This window comes from Aythya marila, assembly GCF_965140915.1.
Source record: "Aythya marila genome assembly, contig: HAP1_HAP1_SCAFFOLD_61, whole genome shotgun sequence".
Classification (NCBI taxonomy): Eukaryota; Metazoa; Chordata; class Aves; order Anseriformes; family Anatidae; genus Aythya; species Aythya marila.
Genome location: NW_028137784.1, coordinates 89,836 through 114,968, shown reverse-complemented (window position 1 = coordinate 114,968; position 25,133 = coordinate 89,836). Strand labels below are relative to the sequence as shown.

The window sequence follows — 25,133 nt, the reverse complement described above, 5'->3', positions numbered from 1 at the left end:
CTTGGTTGCAAACTGCTCCCAGAGTTTTCAGGAACTTGAAGCCTTTCAAATTTCCAGCTGAATGAACTGATGGCTACTTTATGTATATTTGTTCGTGTGCTGGCCTTGCCTGAGAGCTTAAATAAACCCCTGTCTCTAGAGGAACCCCTGTTAAAGTTGTATGCAGCAATCATACTTCCTCTGTCTTAGTTTTGCTCTATTAAATTATTTTATTAAATTACTGTTCTTTTGAATGATAGGCACATCATTTTAAAACTTCCCGATAACCTACTTTCATAGCTTTTTGTTTAGCTCTGAATTCCCTTTTTTTTCTCTCAAATCACAGAATGGTTGAGGTTAGAAGGGGCCTCTGGAGGTCACCTGGTCCAACGCTCCCCTGCTCAGGCAGGGACACCTAGAGCTGGTTGCCCAGGGCTGTGAAATGAATCCAGAATTGTCCACAGTACTTTTTATTAGCATCTCTCACATGCCTGTATGATTTCTTTTGGTATGTCTGCTAGGAAGGTAGTTCTTTTTCCTTGGTTCTGTCACGCTGTAGGTTATTAACCTCTGATTAACTAATGCACTCAGTTTTGTATCTGGGCAAGTATTTAACCACTGCATGTACTGAGCCCTGGTTTAGAGCAGAAATTCTTGTTACTGATTGTGGGTGCACGCAATCATATTCCCATTCTCTCCTCTTGTGCAATAATTTATTTTTTGTGTGTATGTGGGGTGCCTCGATAATGTTACTGTGTAAGCATCAACAGACAGACGTGTCTGTCAGTGTATGTATGCGTATGCACATCTTTTTCTGCACGTTTGTGACCGATCTTTCTTGCTGCTTGGAATTAGGAGAACCTTGATATCTTGACCTGTGTGAAGTCGGACTTTGAAAGAACTGGATCTGGTAGTCCAGATGAGATTGGTGAGTTCTGGTTTTAAGTTTTCTTTACTCTGTTCTAACCAAAAGCCTTGTCTTAAACAATTGAAACAAGCTAATCTACTGGGTATTTGTCTTCTGTAAAAATTCTGTATTGCTATTGACTTCACAAGCCTTAGTATGAGCTCTAGGGCTGTACTGTAGTGAGCTCAGAACAGGTGAAAAAAAAATACAGCGCTTTTCCAAACTGCTTACAAGATAAAAGGCAACAGATGGTTGTAGACAGCATTAGAAATGGACAGCATTACTCAGCATGCGAAACGGTGATACCGCTACAGCAGGAGCGTGACAGTTTTCATGGTTTTGAGCAGCACAGCAAGAATTTTCAGGAAGCAAGATAGATAGGCTGCCAGATGTGTATGAAAAGCTCCTCCCAAGTGTGAAGCTCAGCAGGAGGGAAGATAGCGTTGTGCATTTCTGTGTTTAGGAGGCAGTCACTGTAAGCTGCTGTCAGGGCCTGTAATTAGGAGCTGTCATCTGGGTACTCAGTGACTTGTGGAATGAGGTTAAGCCACAAAAGGCCATATTAACTTGGAAGCGATGGGAAAACTTACAGTTTTTAAGAAGAATGTTAGTTGTGATTAAGGCAGTAAATTAGAAAGCTCCTATGAGGATGATCTAAACAGATCAGAACAGGGCAAGACTGTACTTAAGGACCGAAAAGGGTGTTGCAGTAGATGAGCTGACGAGTTAGATTATGTGATAGAGCTCACCTGCACACCTGCAAAGGAGCTCAGAGAGACAGTGACAGGAGGCTGAGCCCCAGAAAATACTTGCTCCCTCCCTTCAGAGGCCCAGAGGAGCAGAGAGATGCACAGTGGCAGGTGGGAACCCGAGGGAAGTTCTTCAGAGGAAGAATGGCTGGGCCATGGACTAGTAAGGGAGAAGCAGAGTTGACTCCTTTGGAGGTTTAGTTAGGAAAACATTAGCTCAAAGTCTTAATAAGAGTAGCTTGAATACAAGGCGGGGGCCAGTCTAGAGGGAGAAGCTTGGTTAAAGTGTGTGGGTTTCAGGGAGCTGTGCAGTAGAGACTTGTAGAGAGGAATTTTAAATAGCACGTTGAATGGGAAATGAGCCCGGGGCAATTAATTGATGATCAAAATGCAAACTACAATTTTAAATCAGGAAAGAGCTAGAATATACTTTTATAATGAAAAATACGCCAGAAAAGAGTGAGGAAAGTGTCAGTGTTGTTATAAAGGAAGTTATTGGAACAAAGGAAAGGGTTAAAGGAGCAGTAAAGCAGAAAAATTCATGCTTTTGTGATAGAAGTGTTGGAACACCAAGGACTGGAGATGGTAGTGATCACAAACTCATTTACTGATCGCTCAGTTTTCTGTGTGCTGTCTGTATACCCAAAGGCACCTACCTCGCATTCAGAAAGCAATGCAACCTTTGGGGTTTAAAAAATAAAAACCAAAGAGGGCAGTGCTTTCCAAGAAAAAAAGATAGGTCCTTTTGGCAAACAGGTAGGTGAACGGAGTATGTACGTTCCTTCCTCGGTGTCCTGCTGTTGTTAACGTGAGAGGATATTCACCAGAACCCAGTAGATAATTGCACTCTGGTTCTTGCGTTTTTTACCATCTTTCATGAAACAACTTCAGGTTACTTGACAGAAGCTAATGACCCAAGCTTATGTGCATTTGGCATTGTTTTCTCATTGGTGAGCTTCAAGCCTGTGTCTGGCCCATTATTGCTCACAGAATTTGTGGCAGAGCTAGACTTGGACTTAGATTACTATGCTTAGTCTTAGCACTCCAGATTATTAAAACCCTTTCCATTAAATACTGTCTCAAACTAAGAAGTGACTTTCTGAAATAGCTGTTTTCAGAAGATCTGCATCTTAGCTAAGCAATATGACAGAATTTTGCCTGTCGTTAAACACTGAGGCTGACGACAAGTCCATCAGCAGTTTCAGAGAGCACAGAACAATGTCCAGATGCATGCTCATCTGCTAGGATTTGTGATTTCTGAAACGTGACTTGCATAAATTCATCTTAAGGTTTTGCAGGATCCACCGTGTCATTAAAATAATGCTAATAATAAAACTTACAGGCATCTGTGTAATGCATTTTGGATTTCATATAATTTGCAAAAGTACTTAACTATTCGGTGTCATTTTGTGGTACAGTACAAACATCAAGAGGAAGTGAGAACAAAGAAAATGGTGGTGAAGATGTCCCAAGGCGTTACAACCTTCGACAGAGGAAACCTGTTGACCGCTACCAAGCTCCTATGGAAAGTAGGTTGAACGCACAGTTTCTCTTAAAACCTTATTTCTTGCACATAAGTGAGATAAAATTTTTGAATGCAAATACATGTGTTTGCGCACACAGTTCTATTTCAGTTCTGTACCTTCATTCTGCACATGAACTTCCCTGTTTTTATCAGACACGTGTGTCCTGTGCACATTGTATTTCTTTGCTGTTTGGTGTACTTAGTGCTATGTATCCTTGCTATAACAGTAATTAATCACACTTAATAGTCTTGCTCTTGTGATTTTCAGTTCACCTTTAAACAGGGCGTAGTTTTCCACTTGTACCATGCACTGATGAAAAGCAAAAACAGTTAAAAATTCTTCTGGAATTAGGGATGAGTGAAACATGTGGCATTTTTTTATCTTTTGATATCCTCCTCTCTTAAATGTGTCTTTATCATTATTCTAAATTCTTTCCTTTCAGTAAGACAAAGAGATCGAGAGAGGACTAACTCGGGCCAGCCCTGTTCTGTCAGACAGAAAGAGTCACTTGAAAATGCTGGGTCACAAAAATATAGAAGACGTGCCAGGTTGGTGTATGGCTAGTGATAGCTCTTACTTATCTGTAGAGCTGTGAGTCTCCTTACTGCATAATGCTTCAAAGGGTTTTCAGTTTAGTGGTAATTACAGAGTAAGTTTATGATCGGTACTTTGGTAGTCTGAGGATAGAGAGGAAAGAACTATTTGGAGGGGAGGAGGTGGATACTTTTAAGTTGGTTTCTTCTTTAAATCCAATATTTGTGGGTCGCTGATAAGATGATTATGGAGGTAGTGTCTGAGTTTCTGTAACTGAAATTCTTTGGTTCTGGAACTGAAGCCGGAATCTCCCCTTAAAAATCTTAGTCAGACTATTTAATCTGGAAGGATACAAAGGATTTTCTTAAAACCGAAAATAATTTTATTCGATTTAGAGGGAGAGGCTTTATGGAAGTTTTGTTAGATTTAAAAAAAAAAAAAAAAAAGAAGTTATCACTCAAATACTGACTCTAGTTTCTGTTTGGAACCAACTAATGTTTCTATATGAAGTTAACCTTAAACAATAAAAGATCTAAATGAAATCATAAATTGCCTTAGTAATGATAAAGGCTTTTTGGATTCTGTAAGCAGTTAGTGCGTAGAGAATGCTGTTGATTGCCAGATATTTTGTTGAGCATTCTTGAAAGCAGACAGTTGTCACGAGGAAAATCATGTCATGACCTTTGAAATCAGATTCCTAAGGAGTACAATGGACTGGAAAATAGATCTCAGAGTAAATTTTGAGATAGAATTCCCTTAATTTTTGGTGTTACTTAGTATCTGCTCTATTTTCTTTTTAACTTTCTGGTTTATATGCTTGCCTGCAGATGGAGACGTGCAGACGACATCAGTGATTCTACACCCTCTTGCTCATCTCCCTTGCTTAGCACGTGTGATACGGAGGAGGGTGGTGAGAGCGGTGAGGACAGCGAGAGCACATCTCCAAGAAGGTTGCTGTCATTAGAGAATAGGGGAGGGATGAATCTCCTTCAAATGAATATTTAGCCATGTTTAAGTTTATCTAAATGTAACTGTGTAAGTTTATGTCAATTAATTAGGTCTTCTATATATTAATTAATGTCTTCTACATTTGCTTGGCATTATTATGAAAAACAAAAATCTTCGAGCTGCATCTTAAAGAAAAAGAAGCCCTATAACTTCTCCTTAATTCAAATCAGAACTTTTCGAGTGAAACGTCAGAAACAGGACCTAAAGAGAGTTCAGAGGGATCAAAAGAAAGTTGGAGGAAGTCAGGGAGATGCAATGCAAATAGATAGTGCGGTAAGTCTTAAACTAATCATCGTGTCAGCGAGTGTTTCCAGTGATTATGAAAGATCTCAGTGTGCCATCTACAACTACCTTTGTTGATGGTTTTCTCTAAAGCAACTTCAAAAATTGCCCAGAATGTTTCCGTTGTGCTGAGATAATTTCTGATGAAACCTTGATCTAGGTTGCTGCTTTCTTTAACATACGAACTCTGTTGTGTTGAATTTCTCTTTAGATTGGATTTGAGAACGTGGGTGGTCTTTCCGAACACATCGCAGCTTTGAAAGAGATGGTGATTTTTCCCCTGCTGTATCCAGAAGTTTTTCAGCGGTTCAATATTCAGCCCCCAAGGTAACTCATTAAAGTGATAAATCGTAAGTCAGCTGTTTTCAGGAGAAAGTTCAATTAAGGTATCAATATGCTTCCATGCTTCAACATTTTTGGCAGTGGTGAACGTTTGTTTTAGTAGTAGCAAAAAGTGGTTTCTTAAAAATGGATAGAATCCAGAATATTTGTAGGTTAAAAATATAAGCAAAGTCTTAAAATTTTAAGTTTTACCATCTGGTGTCTTTAAAAAGTTGGGTTAGTTGGGTTGGAGTGGTTTTGTTCTCAGTTTTATGTACAAGTCAGCTTGATTAGTCTGTAAGCAAGAAGGGATTATCTAGTGGAAGTCAATTGTAATATGTTGCCTGGAAGCCCAGTTGTTTTTCCTGCCTACTTTTGCTTTCTTTTTTTTTTTTTTTTTTTTCTTTTCCTCTGAGTGCTAAGGCATCGCTTTTCCTTCCAGCTTTAGGCTTCCTCACTTGCCATCAGCAATAGATGGTCTGAGAGACCAAATCCAGTAACTTAATGCTTTTGAAAGGAGCATTAAATGCTTTAGTATCAGATTCTGCATATTGTGAAAGCAAGAATATGCAGTTTATTGCTGCAAAATGAACTGGTGATTCACCATTCAGCCCATTCTCAGATTCTGTGCTGAAGTTTGCCCATTTGGCTCTGGTTTGCTGTAATCATCCTGTTTGTCAGCAGTTTCGGAAGTGTCCTTCTGGGACAGTATGCTTTCTTTTGAAGGTTTTATACGTTTGAGTTACCCCCTTATTCATTTCTTTGGGTGAAAAAAATGAATTTTCTTGTGAAACGTAAAAACGCAGAACTTCTATCTGTTCTGCCTCTACCCACACTTCAGCTATTACTGCTGTCTTGTACATGACATGTTTTGGTTAGGAAAGACGAGTTTGTTCTAGAGACGATGGTTGTAGGAGGTACTCATCATGATGTTTTTTTTCCTATCTGGATCTTTTTTATTGCAGAGGTTGTCTATTTTATGGCCCCCCAGGAACAGGGAAAACACTAGTTGCTCGTGCACTTGCCAGTGAATATAGTCGAAGTGACAGGAAAATATCATTTTTTCTGAGAAACGCTTCGGACTGCATGAGAAAATACGTGGGGGAATCAGAACGCCAACTTCGTGTGTTATTTGAACAGGTAAGGTTGAAATGCACAGTGTATTCTGTCAGAGTTGAAACCGTTATTTTCTGTGGTCAACGTTTTTAAGTAGCACTTGCTCTTTTTTTGTATATTTTTAGTTTTTTTTTCCCACTGAAATGGAAATGCCAGTGTTTCTGCTGTGAATGTCAGCTGTAAGAACTACTAGAACGATTTGCTTCCTGTCACCCGGATACAGTGGGTTGACACAGACTGCTGTCTTCTGTTCAGATACTCCAGTAGCTCTATCAGTAGAGGTCCCAGAGGCTAAAGTGAAAAATCTAGTTTAGATGACATTCCAACCATGATGTTTTTGTGCATTTTTCCTTTAAATAATGCTGTTTTACTCTGTGTTTTCCTGCTAGGCCTATCAGATGCGACCTTCAATTATTTTCTTTGACGAGATAGATGGTCTCGCTCCTGTGCGCTCCAGTAAACAAGACCACATTCATAGGTATTACAGTTTTGCAGCTACATAAAATCTGCTTGATCTTTGGGGAATGAAAAAAAAAAAAAGATGATGACCTGTTTAATTTACTGTGAACACGTTAATTTATCCTGAAAACTTGTAACTCAATGCCAAAACAGGTGATTCTAAACAATAGTTGAAACCAGTTTACTAAGCCTGATATCAGCATGTGGTCTGCGTTAACTTACCTATTTTTTATGTCTTAAAATGAGTCTTGTCCTTAAAGCTTGTCCTTTTTGACTACTCATGGAAGAAAGTCATGTGGAATGTAACAAAATTTACTGAACCAGTAAGTAAAACTTATATTTTTCTATTAGTTCCATTGTTTCAACTCTTCTGACCCTTATGGACGGCATAGTTAACAGAGGGGAGATTGTGGTAATCGGAGCTACCAACAGACTGGATTCTATAGATCCTGCTTTACGAAGACCAGGACGCTTTGACAGAGAGTTCCTCTTCAACTTGCCAAATAAAGAGGTGAGAACTTAAATTCAACGTTAGTGCTACCATGTGTAGTGGGTTTACGTGGCAAGGTTTTGGTAGCAGGGAGCCATAGGGGTGGTTTCTGTGAGAAAGATCTAGAAACTGCCCCATGTTTGGGAAGGGCCCCATTGTTTTCCAGATCCGAGCCAATAAGCGATGTTGTTTTGCGCCTCTGTGAGAGCATATTTAAGACAGGGAAAAAACGCTGCGCCACACAGCAGCCGGGAGAGTCAAGGGAGTGAGAGAACAGCCTTGCACCAAGGTCAGTGTAGAAGGAGGGGGAGAGGTGCTCCAGGCGCCGGAGCAGAAGTCCCCTGCGGCCTGTGGTGAGGACCATGGTGAAGCAGGATGTCCCCCTGCAGCCCATGGAGTACCACGGTGGAGCAGGGTTCCACGCTGCAGCGCGTGGAGGAGACCACGGTGGAGCAGGTGGCCCTGTACCGATGGAGGCTGCCGCCTGTGGAAGACCCCTGCCGGAGCAGATTCCGGGCCACACCTGTAGCCCGTGGAGAGGAGCCCATGCAGGAGCAGGTGATCTGGCAGGAGCTGCTGCCCGTAGGGGAGCCAGGTTGGAGCAGTTTTCTCCTGAGGGATGGACCCCGTGGTACGGACCCATATCTGGAGCAGTTCTGGAAGAGCTGCTGCCTGTGGGAAGCCCACGCCGGATCAGTTCATCAAGGACTGCATCCCGTGGGAGGGATCCCACAGCAAAAGGGACGAGAGTGACCGAGAAGGAGCGGCAGAGAAGAAGCGCTGTAGACTGACCATAACCCCCATTCCCCCGTTCCCCTGCGCCGCTCGGGGGGAGGAGGTGGAAAAGGGTGGATGGGGGGGGAAGGTGTTTTTGTTTTTTTTTTTCCTTTGTTTTCTCACTTCTCTCGCTTGTTAGTTGTAGGCAATAAATCTTACTACCTCCTTATGCCGAGTCTGTTTTGCCCGTTACAATAATTATTGCGTGATTTTCTCGTCCTTATCTCAATCCTTGAGCACTTTTCACATATTTTCTCCCCATTCCTCTTTGAGGAGGGGGAGTGAGAGAGCGGCTGTGGTGGAGCTCGGCTGCCCACTCCAGCGGAACCACGACATATGGCAACTCAACACCATAGTAACCATGGCAACACAAACCCATGGTTGCCGTGGGAACACAACACCATGGTAGCCATGGCGACATAACCCCATAGTTGCCATGGTAACAAATCCACATGCTTACCATGGCAACACAACCCCAAGGTTGCCATGGCAACACAACCCCATGGTTGCCATGGAAACACAACCCCATGGTTGCCATGGCAACACAACTCCATGCTTGCCATTTCAACACAACCCCATGGTTGCCAAGGAAACACAACCCCATGTTTGCCATGATAACAAAACCACATGTTTGCCATGGGAACACAACCCCATGGTTACCATAGCAACACAAAATTATGGTTGCCATGGAAACACAACCCCATGGTTGCTATGGCAACAAAACTCCGTAGTTGCCATGGCAAAACAACCCCATGGTTGCCATGGTAAAGCAACCACATGCTGCTATTGCAACTCAACACCATAGTTACCATGGCAACACAACCCCATGTTTGACATGGAAACAACAACCACTTGGTTACCATGGGAACACAACCCCATGGTTGCCATGGAAACAAAACCCCATGGTTGCCATGGCAACACAACCCCATGGTTACCATGGCAACACATCACCATGGTTCCCATGGTAACACAACCACATGCTGCTATGGCAACTCAACACCATAGTTACAATGACAACACAACCCCATGGTTGCCAGGGCAACCCAAACAAATTGTTAGCATGGCAACACAACACCATGGTTACCATGGCAACACAACACCATGGTTTCCATTGCCACACCACCCCATGGTTGCCATGGAAACACAACCTTATGTTTGCCATGGTAACACAACCACATGCTGCTATGACAACTCAACACCATAGTTACCATGGCAACACAAACCCATGGTTGCCATGGCAACACAACCCCATGGTTGCCATGCCAACACAAACAAATTGATACCATGGCAACACAACACCATAGTTACCATGGAAACACAACCCCATGGTTGCCATGGAAACACAACCCCACGGTTGCCATGGTAACACAACCACATGCTGCTATGGCAACTCAACACCATAGTTACCATGGCAACACAAACCCATTGTTACTATGGCAACACAACCCCATGTTTGACATGGAAACAACAACCACATGGTTACAATGGCAACAGAACCCCATGGTTGCCATGGCAACACAACGCCATGGTTAACATGTTAACACAACCCCAAGGTTGCCATGGCAACACAACCCCATGGTTACCATTGCAACCCAACAGCATTTTTGCCACGGAAACACAACCACATGCTGCTATGGCAACTCAACACAATAGTTACCATGGCAACACAAACCCATGGTGACCATTGAAACACAACCCCATGCTTGCCATGGCAAAACAACCCCATGGTTACCATGGTAACAAATCCACATGGTTGCCATGGAAACACAACCCCATTGTTACCATGGGAACACAACCCCATGGTTACCATGGCAAGAGAACGCCATGTTTGCAATGGAAACACAACACTATGGTTGCAAAGGCAACACAACCGCAAGTTTGACATGGAAACAACAACCACATGGTTACCATGGCACCACAACCCAATGGTTGCCATGGCAACACAACCCCATGGTTACCATGTAAACACAACCCCATGGTTACCATGGAAACAAAACCCCATGGTTGCCATGGCAACAAAACCCCATGGTTGCCATGGCAACACAACCCATTGGTAACAATGGAAACACCACTCCATGGTTACCATGGATACTAAAACTTAATGGTTGCCATGGAAACACAACCCAATAGTTACCATGGAAACACAACATCATGGTTGCCATGGCAACACAACCCCATGTTTGCCATGGCAACACAACACCATGGTTGCCTTGGAAACAAAACCCCATGGTTGCAATGGCAACACAACCCCATGGTTGCCATGGCAACACAACAGTATGGTTGCCATGGCAACACAACCCCATGGTTACCATGGCAACACAACACCATGGTTCCCATGGTAAAACAACCACATGCTGCTATGGCAATTCAACACCATAGTTACCGTGGAAACACAAACCCATGGTTGCCATGGCAACACAACCCCATGGTTGCTATGGCAAAACAACCACATGGTTGCTATGGCAACCCAAACAAATTGATACCATGGCAACACAACACCATGGTTACCATGGCAACACAACCCCATGGTTGCCATGGAAACACAACCCCATGGTTGCCATGGCAAAACAACCCCATAGTTGCCATGGTAACAAATCCACATGCTTACCATGGCAACACAACCCCATGTTTGACATGGAAACAACAACCACATGGTTACCATGGCAACACAACCCCATGGTTGCCATGGCATCACAACCCTATGGTAACCATGGGAACACAACCCCATGGTTGCCATGGAAACAAAACCCCATGGTTGCCATGGCAACACAACCCCATGGTTACCATGGCAACACATCACCATGGTTCCCATGGTAACACAACCACATGCTGCTATGGCAACTCAACACCATAGTTACAATGACAACACAACCCCATGGTTGCCAGGGCAACCCAAACAAATTGTTAGCATGGCAACACAACACCATGGTTACCATGGCAACACAACACCATGGTTTCCATTGCCACACCACCCCATGGTTGCCATGGAAACACAACCTTATGTTTGCCATGGTAACACAACCACATGCTGCTATGACAACTCAACACCATAGTTACCATGGCAACACAAACCCATGGTTGCCATGGCAACACAACCCCATGGTTGCCATGCCAACACAAACAAATTGATACCATGGCAACACAACACCATAGTTACCATGGAAACACAACCCCATGGTTGCCATGGAAACACAACCCCACGGTTGCCATGGTAACACAACCACATGCTGCTATGGCAACTCAACACCATAGTTACCATGGCAACACAAACCCATTGTTACTATGGCAACACAACCCCATGTTTGACATGGAAACAACAACCACATGGTTACAATGGCAACAGAACCCCATGGTTGCCATGGCAACACAACGCCATGGTTAACATGTTAACACAACCCCAAGGTTGCCATGGCAACACAACCCCATGGTTACCATTGCAACCCAACAGCATTTTTGCCACGGAAACACAACCACATGCTGCTATGGCAACTCAACACAATAGTTACCATGGCAACACAAACCCATGGTGACCATTGAAACACAACCCCATGCTTGCCATGGCAAAACAACCCCATGGTTACCATGGTAACAAATCCACATGGTTGCCATGGAAACACAACCCCATTGTTACCATGGGAACACAACCCCATGGTTACCATGGCAAGAGAACGCCATGTTTGCAATGGAAACACAACACTATGGTTGCAAAGGCAACACAACCGCAAGTTTGACATGGAAACAACAACCACATGGTTACCATGGCACCACAACCCAATGGTTGCCATGGCAACACAACCCCATGGTTACCATGTAAACACAACCCCATGGTTACCATGGAAACAAAACCCCATGGTTGCCATGGCAACAAAACCCCATGGTTGCCATGGCAACACAACCCATTGGTAACAATGGAAACACCACTCCATGGTTACCATGGATACTAAAACTTAATGGTTGCCATGGAAACACAACCCAATAGTTACCATGGAAACACAACATCATGGTTGCCATGGCAACACAACCCCATGGTTGCCATGGCAACACAACAGTATGGTTGCCATGGCAACACAACCCCATGGTTACCATGGCAACACAACACCATGGTTCCCATGGTAAAACAACCACATGCTGCTATGGCAATTCAACACCATAGTTACCGTGGAAACACAAACCCATGGTTGCCATGGCAACACAACCCCATGGTTGCTATGGCAAAACAACCACATGGTTGCTATGGCAACCCAAACAAATTGATACCATGGCAACACAACACCATGGTTAGCATGGCAACACAACCCCATGGTTGCCATGGAAACACAACCCCATGGTTGCCATGGCAAAACAACCCCATAGTTGCCATGGTAACAAATCCACATGCTTATCATGGCAACACAACCCCATGTTTGACATGGAAACAACAACCACATGGTTACCATGGCAACACAACCCCATGGTTGCCATGGCATCACAACCCTATGGTAACCATGGGAACACAACCCCATGGTTGCCATGAAAACAAAACCCCATGGTAACCATGGAAAAACAACCCCATGGTTACCATGGATACAAAAACGCAATGGTTGCCATTTAAACACAACCGAATATTTACCTTGGCAACACAACCCCACGGTTGCCATGGCAACACAACCCCATGGTTGCCATGGCAACACAAAACTATGTTTGCCATGTAAACACAACCCCATGGTTACTATGTTAACACAACCCCATGGTTGCCATGGCAACACAACGCCATGGTTACAATGGCAACAAAACTCCGTGGTTGCCATGGCAAAACAACCCCATGGTTGCCATGGTAACACAACCACATGCTGCTATGGCAACTCAACACCATAGATACCATGGCAACACAAACCCATGGTTGGCATGGCAACACAACCCCATGGTTACCATGGAAACACAACCCCATGGTTGCCATGATAGCAAAACCTTATGGTAACCTTGGAAACACAACCACATGGTTACCATGGATACAATAACGAAATGGTTGCAATTTAAACACAACCCAATAGTTACCATGGCAACACAACCCCATGGTTTCCATGGAAACACAACCCCATGGTTGCCATGGAAACACAAAACTATGTTTGCCGTGGAAACACAAACCCATGGTTACTATGTTAACACAACCCCATGGTTGCCATGGCAACACAACCCCATGGTAACCATGGCAACAAAACTCCGTGGTTGCCATGGCAAAACAACCCCATGGTTGCCATAACAACCCAAACAATTTCTTACCATGGCAACACAACCACATGGTTACCATGGCAACACAACCCCATGGTTACCGTGGCAACACAACCCCTTGATTTCCATGGAAACAAAACCTTACGGTTCCTATGGCAACACAACCCCATGGTTACCATGGCAACGGAACCCCATGGTTGCCATGGAAACACAAGCCCGTGGTTACCATGGCAGCACAACCCCATGGTTGCCATAGCAACAAAACCTTATGGTCAAAATGGCAACATAACCCCATGGTTGCCATGGCAATACAACCCAGTGGTTACCATGGCAACAGAACCCCAGGGTAGTTATGGCAACAAAACCCTATGGTTGCCATGGCAACACAACTCTATGGTTGCCATGGCAACGCAACAACATGGTTGCCATGGAAACACCACCCTATGTTTACCATGGCAACCCAACCGCATACTTACCATGGAAGCAAAATGCCATGGTTGGCATGGCAATAAAACCCCGTTGTTATCAAGGCAACACAACCCCATGGTTACCATGGCAAAAGAAACCCATTGTTGCCATGGCAACTGAACCCGATAGATACCATGGAAACACAATTCCATGGTTGCCATTGAAACAAAAAGCACATGGTTACCATGGCAACACAACCACATGGTTACCATGGCAACACAACTCCATGGTTGCCATGGAAACACAACCCTATGGTTGCCATGGTAACAAAACGACATTGTTCCCATGTCAACAGAACCCCATGGTTACCATGGCTACACAACCCCATGGATGCCATTGAAACAAAAACCCCATGGTTAGCATGGCAACACAACCACATGGTTACCATGGCAACACAACCCCATGGTTGCCATGGAAACTCGATCGCGTAATTACCATAGCAACAAAATGCCATGGTTACGGTGGCTTCACAACCCCATGGTTGTAATGGCAAGAAATCCGCATGGTTCCCATGGCAACAGAACCCCATGCTTACCATTTAAACACAATCCCATGATTGCCATGGCAACACAACTCCATGGTTACCATGGAACCATAACCCCATTGTTGCCATTGAAACTTAACCCCATGGTTGCCATGGCAACACAATCCCGTTGTTGTCATGGTAACAAAACCCCAGGGTTGCCATGTCAACCCAACCCTATGGTTAGCATGGCAACACAACCCCATGGTTTCCATGGCAACACAAACCCATGGTTGCAATGATGGACAGTAATCAGAGTCTTTCATCCATTTTCTAGGGCTTGTGTCATCAGCTGCTTCAGGTCCTCATGTAGCAGCAATTTCTTCACCAAGGTGCGGTTCATTCCAATAGGAGTAGGCAGCAGTTCATGAAGCAGAATATAATTAGATGCAATAAGTTGATAAGAAGTGACAGGAACTGAGTATTTAAAATCACATCCTAGAATTTTGGTAAAATTACAAACACAAACGTTAGATTGATTGCTGGTACCTACCACTGTATTATCTACGACTATAGAATCACAATGACTTCTCATGCAAACACAACCTTTCCCAATATATACAAGTACAGTTTCAAGGGTTTCATATATTTCAAAGTGGCAAATATTTTGCTCAATGTCAAGACAAATGTCTCGTGATTCCAGCGTGTGACTTTCACAGAACTTTTTGTTCACGCAAAATGCATGCATTTATATCAATTGTTTGCCACTTTCCTCCCTTTCGATGGGCCCATACTTTATGCTCTTTAGGATAAAATATAGTTACATTATGATTGAGTCCTAATGCAACGACTGGCAATACATTGCATACGGTGGCATTACTTATAGTAAGTATAAAGGCAAAAATTTGATCATTTTCTGCAGAAAGGGTAAAGTTGATTAATTGCCACCAAGCTGGAAAATCTTTTTCAAATTCTGGAGCATTATCCCAAATACATTTTCGAATTTCAGTGGGCAAAGTTCCTCCTTCTCCCTGTCTAATAATAGCTGCTGCTACAGATGGTATACATAACTGCAATTGGATACTGCTCAAGGCAAGGGTGTTATTGCTTTGGCTATTTCCAAGGGCATGTACAATTAATTGATGATATAGAAGCCATTGACATGCTCGTACGGAAGATTTTTATTGGTTATTCCAGTATCTGTAGTCAGAAACTAAACCTAACCCTAACTCTAATGCTAACCGAATCCTAACCCTAAGGCAACCCCAACCCTAACCCTAACCCTAACCCTAACCCTAACCCTAACCCTAACCCTAACCCTAACCCTAACCCTAACCCTAAGAGAACACTAAAGCTAACCCTAACCCTAACCCTAACCCTAACCCTAACCCTAACCCTAACCCTAACCCTAACCCTAACCCTAATCCTAAACCATACCCTAACCCTAACCCTAACCCTAACCCTAACCCTAACCCTAACCCTAACCCTAACCCTAACCCTAATCCTAAACCATACCCTAACCCTAACCCTAACCCTAACCCTAACCCTAACCCTAACCCTAACCCTAACCCTAACCCTACACCTAAGAGAACACTAACGTTAATCCTAACCCTAACCCTAACCATAACCCTAACCCTAACCCTAACCCTAACCGTAACCCTAACCCTAACCCTAACCCTAACCCTAACCCTAACCCTAACCCTAACCCTAACCCTAACCCTAACGCTAATCCTAACCCTAACCCTAACCCTAACCCTAACCCTATCCCTAACCCTAACCCTAACCCTAACCCTTACCCTAAACCTAACCCTAACCCTAACCCTAACCCTAACCCTAACCCTAACCCTAACTCTAACCCTAATCCTTACCCTAACCCTAACCCTAACGCTAATCCTAACCCTAACCCTAACCCTAGCTCTAACACTAACCCTAACACTGACCCTAACCCTAACCCTAACCCTAACCCTAACCCTAACCCTAACCCTAACCCTAACCCTAACTCTAACCCTAACCCTAACCCTAACCCTAAGAGAACACTAACGCTAATCCTATACCAAACCCTAACCCTAACCCTAACCCTAACGCTAACCCTAACGCTAACCCTAACCTTAAGAGAACCCTAACCCTAACCCTAAGAGAACACTAACGCTAACCCTAACGCTAATCCTAACCCTAACCCTAACCCTAACCCTAACCCTAACCCTAACCCTAACCCTAACCCTAACCCTAACCCTAACCCTAACCCTAACCCTAACCCTAAGAGAACCCTAACCCTTACCCTAAGAAAACATGAAAGCTAATCCTAACCCTAACCCTAACCCGAACCCTAACCCTTACCCTAACCATAACCCTAACACTAACCCTAAGAGAACACTAACGCTAAACCTAACGCTAATCCTAACCCTAACCCTAAGAGAACACTAACGCTAATCCTAACCCTAACCCTAACCCTAACCCTAACCCTAACCCTAACCGTAACCCTAACCCTAACCCTAACCCTAACCCTAACCCTAACCCTAACCCTAAGAGAACACTAAACCTAACCCTAACCCTAACCCTAACCCTTACCCTAACCCTAACCCTAACCTTAACCCTAACCCTAACCCTAACCCTAAGAGAACACTAACGCTAACCCTAACGCTAATCCTAACCCTAAACCTAACGCCAATCCTAACCCTAACCCTAACCCTAAGAGAACACTAACGCTAACCCTAACCCTAACCCTAACGCTAACCCTAACCCTAACCCTAACCCTAACCCTAACCCTAACCCTAACCCTAACCCTAACCCTAACCCTAACCCTAACCTTTACCCTAACCCTAACCCTAACCCTAACCCTAACCCTAACCCTAACCCTAACCCTAACCCTAACCTTTACCCTAACCCTAATCCTAACCCTAACCCTAACCCTAACCCTAACAATAACCCTAACCCTAACCCTAACCTTAACCCTAACCCTAACCCTAACCCTAACCCTAAGAGAACACTAACCCTAACGCTAATCTTAACCCTAACCCTAACCCTAACCCTAACCCTAACTCTAACCCTAACCCTAACCCTAACCCTAACCCTAACCCTAACCCTAACCCTAAACCTAACCCTAAGAGAACCCTAACCCTAAGAGAACCCTAACCCTAACCTGAAAGGCAAGCACAGGTCACCTGCTTTGCATGTAGTTCATGCAATTCACTCTTCCTAAGTACCTGGTAGGCCCCAAAGAGGAAGAGGTCTTGGATCGGGGTTGTCATGTCAGAGGTGTCAGCATTTGCCTGAAGTCATCCTTCAGGGCTGTTTTCAGTTTTCTGTACAGAGGGAGCCACTGCCAAGATGCCTGGGGGAAAATGAAACATGTATAAGGGCCTGGGAAAAAGTTACCCTGGATCCAAAGCAGCCATTTGGGGACCAAAATTTGTAGGCAGCACACTTCTGTGGTGGTGCTGGGCACATTGTGCAGGGTGCTCCATGCTGGCTTAGGAGCTGCTTCTTTCTCAGTAACAGATTAGCCAGCAGAGGTGAGACAGATACCCTGAGATCATGAATGTCATGAGAATCCTGCTCCCAAACAGATGACCGATATGGGGAGGTTAGGAGAAGGCTGGCCAGGAGAGATGTGAGATTTGGGGGCGGGAAGAGGAGTTTGGGCAGCAGAAACTAATGATTTTGAAAGAAAGTATGTGTTTTGTAGATGTGGTATCACAAAGTTGGTGGTGCTTCAGAAATTCCTAATCCATTCCTAAGGGAATATCTGTAAAGTGGATTGTGAGTTGAGCTCTTTCTGAAGTAGCCAACAGGTCATCCCTTGACTCTTGACTGGGATATGTGCCTTTAGGCTCACATCTGCCAGTGTCAGTGATAGACCAGAAGAAGGCACCTGCTAAGCATACAGGTTGTGAGTTCCACTCTTCCTAAGTACTGGGTAGGCCCCATAAAGGAAGAGGTCTTGGATAGGGGTTATGTCAGAAGTGTCAGCTTTTGCCTAAAGTCATCCTTCAGGGCTGCTTTCAGTTTTCTACACAGAGGCAGCTACTGCCTTCAAGATGCCTGGGGGAAACTGAAGCATACATAAGGGCCTGGGAAGTTACCCTGGATCCATAGGAGCCATTCTGGAACCAAAACTTGTAGGCAGGATGTGCACTTTTGTGGTGGTGCAGAGCTGCTGGGCACATTGTGCAAGGTGCTCCTACAGACCCTTTGTGTCCTTCTTCATACTGGCTTAGAAGCTGCTTCTTTCTCAGGAACAGAGTAGCCAGCAGAGGTAAGACAGATACTCTGTGTTCATGAAAGTCATCAGAAAGCTGCCTCTAAGAAGATGACTGATACAGTGAATTCAGGATAAGCCTAGACAGGAGAGATGTGAGATTTTGGGGAGGGAAGAGGAGCTTGGACAGCAGAAGCTAATGGTTTTGAACACAAGAATCCTGATGGGTTCGATGCCTACTTTATGAGTGGATTCCAACCTGATGGAGCTTTCTTTCATAGTAGGAAAGAGCAGGATAGAAAAAACTGCCATGAAGTGCACCTTAAAAGGGTGGCAGTGGCCACAAGGAAGACGAAATGTCCCTCAAAAGTTAGTGCTGTGGCACCAGAGGTCACCCAAAGAGTGTCTGTGATCAGATCCTGGCTTTGTATTTCAAGGATTATCTAGTGAAGGTTGATGAGACATTGGTGAAATGAGATGGGTGAAACAGAGATGGGTGTCTGCAGACTTCAAGAAAATAGGTCAAACTGTGGGACAGCATAGGAAAGCCTGAAGAGCAGAAGGCAGAGGGTGCTGGCAAGAATGACAGGCCCCAACAGCCCTGACATTTTTGTCTCCTTGGCTAGAGCTCATGAGGAGACATATTATACTCATTGCAATGGAGCCTCATTGCTTCCTTGCTACTCTGTGTAGAGGCACGGAGGTGTCACACTGCCCACCACAACCCACAGACCCCAGGAAGAGCCCTGAGCCAGACATGGGGGTGCAGGATCTCCCCTCCAGTATCTGGTATCTGGCTTTGGCCCTTCTGCTTAATGAAAATATTTCTCCTCACAGTGCCTTTGCCTCTCTGTAATCAAGGCCTCCAAGTAGCTGCCTAACATGTCCCTGGGGAGGTTTTGTTAGTAACAGTCCTCAGTGGGGCCCATTAATACTCTGTCACTTCAACTTTTCCTTCTGACTTTACTTTCTCAAGCAATTGCATCATTCTCCTCTCAGTACCTGAGCTTCATAGACTGAGCACCAAAATACATGTACACCATGGAACTCATTAAAATGCAGAAACTCCTAAAACATCTTACATAGTTTTCTTCAAGTCTTCAAAACTTTTTCAGCTAATTGGAGAGCTTTCCTGTTGTAGATAAGGAGGAATATTTCAAAAAGCACCTAATAAAAATATTTTCCCATTTTAAAGGATGCATTTATTTGAATTTTGATTTGGAGCATTATTGTCTAATTGACACTGACCCAGAGTGTCTTCTTTTGAGACCTGAATAGGGAAGACAAGCAGACTCTTGATGTCTGACACTGCATGGACAACCTTGCTCCTCACCACCCCAGCCTTGCCATTTCTCCCATTGGTCATCTGGTGCCTTCATCACTTACTTTCCTTACACCAGATTTCTGTGCCGGTCTGTCGCTGGATGTTACAGCTCCTTTGCACCAGCGCCCTCCTGCTTTCCTTAGAGACCTGGCAGCACAAAGGTGCAGAAGGCTTTTTCCTATTTCCAACCAAAGAACATGAAAACATGCAGCAATTATCCAAAAAACAAAGCAAGCTCAACATGTATGCCTCCTGTTGTTGCAGGAAGAACGGCCGAAAACACAACAGACATTAGTATGGTCAGATCATGCTCTCCCTTTATTACCCGAATAGCCTGACTCTTATAGCAAACTTAACAGGAGCAGATAGTTTCTCACACAAGATTATTGGTCAAAAGCACTCAGACAAACAAATGGAAGAAAACAACCCCACCTGCAAGAAAACAACCCCCTTGTGATTAGCAGTCACGTAGATCCCGTCCTTGAAGCCAGCTGCTGGCAACAATATTTTTCTAAATTCCTCAATCGGGCAATGTGGGAACACTGTCATGGGAACTTCTCATAGTCGTTCTGGTAGCTTGGTTTGCTCAGCTGCAGCAAGTCATGGGATCTTTGCTGTTTCAAAAATCCCTCGACATCCTGTGAAGTTTACCTTCCTACAAGGATGACTGTACAATAAGTATTTTATACTGATAGATAGGAAATTAAAAATTATAGTGTTAGTATTAACCCATATCATATGAATTCAATGACAAATGATAAGGATCTTGGTAAGGAAACAATTAGACAGACTGCTGATAGACGGGCAAGCTGGGCTGCTTCTACTTCAAAGCTCAAAGCAGCAAGTGGGTCAGTGAGAGCAGTCTGAGTGATGAAAGAGTAAGGGGAAGGCAAACCAGGAGAACAATGGGAGGTGCATAGGTCCAGACAGACGGCCAGAAAAGCACGCACTGGGAGGTCCTGGCATGCATCAGACAGCAGCAAGAAGGGCGCTGGAGAGGGCTGGGGTAAGGCGGGTGGCAGAGCCCCATACAGGGGCTGGCTGGGGGTCCCCTCTGCTGCAGCCACCACAGGGAGTGTGGCAGCAGGAGGAGCAGGCAGGGCTTGTGGCCACACTGTAGAGCCTGGCTTTGGATGCTCCATGAGTGCCTTGCAGGTCCTGACAGGTTGCGGTGATGGGATGAATGCCCTGGGCCCCCTTCCTGCTCTGCCCAGGCCAGCAAGGGCGCAGAGTGGCCTCTTCTCCCCTGCCCCTGCAGCTCTGGGCTCCCTTTGTGCAGCCCTGGCTCTGCAGCACCAAGCCCTGCTGGGAGCCCTCCCCTAAATGCTGCCACCGCTCCCTGACGCTGCTGTTGCCCTGTGCTGGGAACTGCCCAGCCCAGCCCAGCCCCTGCCCACCTCTCCCCACCTCCCTGTCCTCTCCCCAGCCCAGCCCAGCCCAGCAGCCCAGGCTGGGCTTGACCCAGGGCGGGGCCCAACCACAGGCTGCTGCAGGGCTCTGGGAATGGCCACCACAGCTCCTGCCCCTTGAAAGGCACCACAGCTGCTGGGACAACGGCGGCTCTGGGCCTCCCTAGCAGCCCCCGTGCTGGGGCCAGCCATGGCTCAGGGAACAGAGGTCCGTGAAGCTGCCGGAGCCCTGGTCTCTTGCCTGGGAGATCCCCAGCACAGAGTGCCTGTGCCCCATGTTATAAATTGCCCCCTTAATTAATTTTCAGAAAGCATTGTATTAATCATAGAAAGGAATTTATTGAGTAAGCAAACAGCAAGCAAAACAGTGCTGGGCGGCCGGGGAGTCTCGGCTCCGCCAACGGTGCGCACCTCACCCCTGCCAGGGTCCCTTTTTATATCTTGGTAATTCCGGGATTACGCAGCACATCCTGGGATATTCTGCGACTGTGCGCGCTGTTGCTAGGCGGTCGTCTCTGTCCCTCTGGTGGTCGTGAAGATGAAGGCAGTAGTCTTCCTCGGCGTTGTGGTGCAACTTCTTTTTTTTTTTTATTTGGTCATGTTGGCCCAGCATGAGACAGGAAGGCAGGATGTTGATACACTAGTTGAGCAACTTATCAGGAGGTGGTTACATGAGCTTTGCAACAGTGTCTTTGAACAAAAGAGGCAACTGAGATGCAGAGGGAGAGAAGGGGAGGGGGCTCTCTTTTTTTGTTACATTAAGCAAAAGAATTTTCATAGTGTCTAGCCAAGCATTATACAGCTCCTTACTTAGAATCATAGAATCCTAGAATATCCTGAGTTGGAAGGGACCCTTAAGGATCATCAAGTCCAACTCTTGACACCGCACAGGTCTACCCAAAAGTTCAGACCATGTGACTAAGTGCACAGTCCAATCTCTTCTTAAATTCAGACAGGGAGCTTTCGCAACTCCCGCTCCTCAAACAGAACTCCTTGTTTTTATAATACAAAAGACAATGAACAAACATTCATGGTGTATTACACCCCACAGGGCCAGTCCCACTCCCCAGGCCAGCACAAGAGGCTGGTTGGAAGAGAGAAGCTTCTCTCACATGAGAGAAGCTCCTGCCACTCTTTGACCACGTAAGTGTGCTGCGGGAGCCCGAGCCCGCAGCTGGGCCCCCTGTAACGAGGGCTGCCCTTCAGCCCGGCCCTGTGGGCAGCACTCAGGCAGGGCCTTCCCAGTCTCCTCGTCAGCCCAGGCGCTGGGGAGCTCTGCTTGGGCATGGCTGGTGCTGCTGGTGGCGAAAGTGGGGTGGCTGGCGGGCAGCCTGCGATGGCAACCGATTGCGTTGCCCTTCACGGGCACCAGGCCTTGCAGCTGCCCCGAGCAGCTCCTCTGGGAAGGATCCAGCGCTGAAGCATCTCACAGTTCTGTGAGCTCCCTTCACATGAGCCACGCTAATGCTGAAATTCCTCCTGTCCTCCTCCCTGCCAGGAGTCCAGCCAGGTGCGGGAGCACTCCATCTGCCTCTTCCAAGCCGTGACGGAGGCTGTGCTGCAGCAAAGGAAGAAGGAAATGAAGAGGAGCGTGCAAAGGAGCCTCCTCCCACTCTTCTTTCGTATGAAAGACCAGAGTGAGAGGGTAGCAAAGGTACAGATCTCAGAGCTGAGCAGTTACGTGGGCAAGGCTGTGCGGACACCACAGGGTTGCTCTGGGGGATCTCTGGCCGGCAGTGTGAGCTGCCTCCGATGATGGCTGTCCTGTGACCTTGGTCATCCACCTGCCAGCACCTCACACACACAGTGTCTCCGCCGCCCCAGAGGGCAGCAACAGGCTCAGGCACTCCCTGCATCTGTAGACCTGAACTGCTACATTTTTGAGAGGGCACTCACTCTGGGTGGATACAGACCTCCTAGGGAGAGTTCTATGCCTGGTGTAGACCGTTGTAGCCTACCTAGTGAGAAGACAGCCATTAGAGGATTTGTTCTTATGGGCAAGGAGCCCTACCTGCTCGCCGTGCCTGCGCGAAATTCTGGGGGAAGTTCTGACTAATGGGGGAAGGCTGACTTGCCCTAGAAAACTAGATGCCTAGATGCCTGATGAACCTGATCTCCTTCTATGACAGAGTGACGCGCTGGGTGGATGAGGGAAAGGCTGTGGATGTGGTCTACCTTGACTTCAGCAAGGCTTTTGACACCGTCTCCCACAGCATTCTCCTCAAGAAACTGGCTGCTCTTGGCTTGGACTGGCGCACGCTTCGTTGGGTTAGAAACTGGCTGGATAGCCGGGCCCAAAGAGTCGTGGTGAATGGAGCCAAGTCCAGTTGGAGGCCAGTCACTAGTGGCGTCCCCCAGGGCTCGGTGCTGGGGCCGGTCCTCTTTAATATCTTCATCGATGATCTGGACGAGGGCATCGAGTGCACCCTCAGTAAGTTCACAGATGACACCAAGTTAGGTGCGTGTGTCAATCTGCTTGAGGGTAGGAAAGCTCTGCAGGAGGATCTGGATAGGCTGCACCGATGGGCTGAGGTCAACTGCATGAAGTTTAACAAGGCCAAGTGCCGGGTCCTGCACCTGGGGCGCAATAACCCCAAGCAGAGCTACAGGCTGGGAGAGGAATGGTTGGAAAGCTGCCAGGCAGAGAAGGACCTGGGAGTGATGGTGGACAGTTGGATGAATATGAGCCAGCAGTGTGCTCAGGTGGCCAAGAAGGCCAACGGCATCCTGGCTTGTATCAGGAACAGTGTGACCAGCAGGGCTAGGGAGGTGATCGTCCCCCTGTACTCAGCTCTGGTGAGGCCGCACCTCGAGTACTGTGTTCAGTTTTGGGCCCCTCGCTACAAGAAGGACATCGAGGTGCTTGAGCGGGTGCAGAGAAGGGCGACGAAGCTTGTGAGGGGCCTGGAGAACAAGTCCTACGAGGAGCGGCTGAGGGAGCTGGGCTTGTTCAGCCTGGAGAAGAGGAGGCTCAGGGGCGACCTTATCGCTCTTTTTAGGTACCTCAAGGGAGGCTGTAGTGAGGTGGGGGTTGGCCTGTTCTCCCACGTGCCTGGTGACAGGACGAGGGGGAATGGGTTTAAGTTGAGCCAGGGGAGTTTTAGGCTAGATGTTAGGAAGAACTTCTTCACTGAAAGGGTTATGAGGCACTGGAACAGGCTGCCCAGGGAAGTGGTGGAGTCACCATCCCTGGAAGTCTTCAAAAGACGTTTAGATGTAGAGCTTAGGGATATGGTTTAGTGGAGGGCTGTTAGCGTTAGGTTGGACGTTGGACTCGATGACCTTGAGGTCTCTTCCAACCTAGAAAATTCTGTGATTCTGTAACTAAAACCCCTCCAACCTGGATGGACCTTCATGCACATCATCGTTTGTGTGTCCATTAGTTCCAGAGTCTGTTGTTTCAGGGCACCTGAAAGGAAGGTGAGGTAGGCAAGGAGGGGTTCGCCTGCTGCCCCGAGCAGATCTCAACTTCCATCCCTTCGTCACTGAGATCCACTCCTTCTGCCTGACGGACAGAGGGTAGGGGATCCTCCATTTCCTCTGCTGTGTCTGCCTGACGCATCTGTCCCAGGGCTGGCAGAGTACAGTTCAACCTTCTCCGACTCCCTGGTGCTCCTCAGCCTGCCCACCTCCTCCCGAAGCTCTGCCAGGAGGCTGAGCAGTTCTTCTACCTGGGCATACCTACCACAGGTGGACTCACAGGATGGGATGTCAGGAAGAATTTCTTCATGGAAAGGGTGGAACCAGCTGCCCAGGGCACTGCTGGAGTCCCCAGGCCTGGAGCTATTAAAGAAATGCGTGGACTTGGCGCTAAGGGCCATGGTTTTGTGGTGGGCCTGGTAGTGTTAGCTGACGCTTGGCCTTGAGCTGAAGGCCCTTTTCCAAGCGCAAGGGTTCTGTGACTCTTTCATTGGT

General features: G+C 46.3%; 1 protein-coding gene across 5 annotated transcripts in view; it reads left to right on the top strand.

The window, feature by feature from the left end:
- Positions 1-25,133, top strand: part of LOC309890522 (ATPase family AAA domain-containing protein 2-like) — a 41,121-nt gene that overhangs the window by 683 nt on the left and 15,305 nt on the right. The window contains exons 2-12 of one of the 5 annotated variants that reach the window (XR_014319430.1): positions 835-907; positions 3,054-3,164; positions 3,604-3,709; positions 4,523-4,645; positions 4,874-4,976; positions 5,197-5,312; positions 6,272-6,446; positions 6,812-6,900; positions 7,233-7,392; positions 7,520-7,660; positions 7,761-7,908. Coding sequence is in view for 4 of the 5 variants with exons in the window: in XM_082784949.1 (XP_082641075.1) it covers positions 3,158-3,164; positions 3,604-3,709; positions 4,523-4,645; positions 4,874-4,976; positions 5,197-5,312; positions 6,272-6,446; positions 6,812-6,900; positions 7,233-7,392; positions 7,520-7,576 (936 nt within the window). In the remaining variant the exon portion in view is untranslated. Of the gene's footprint in view, positions 1-252; positions 908-3,053; positions 3,165-3,603; positions 3,710-4,522; positions 4,646-4,873; positions 4,977-5,196; positions 5,313-6,271; positions 6,447-6,811; positions 6,901-7,232; positions 7,393-7,519; positions 7,909-25,133 lie in introns of those variants that run through there. The other 4 variants (XM_082784952.1, XM_082784949.1, XM_082784950.1 and 1 more) reach the window with 4 other exon arrangements.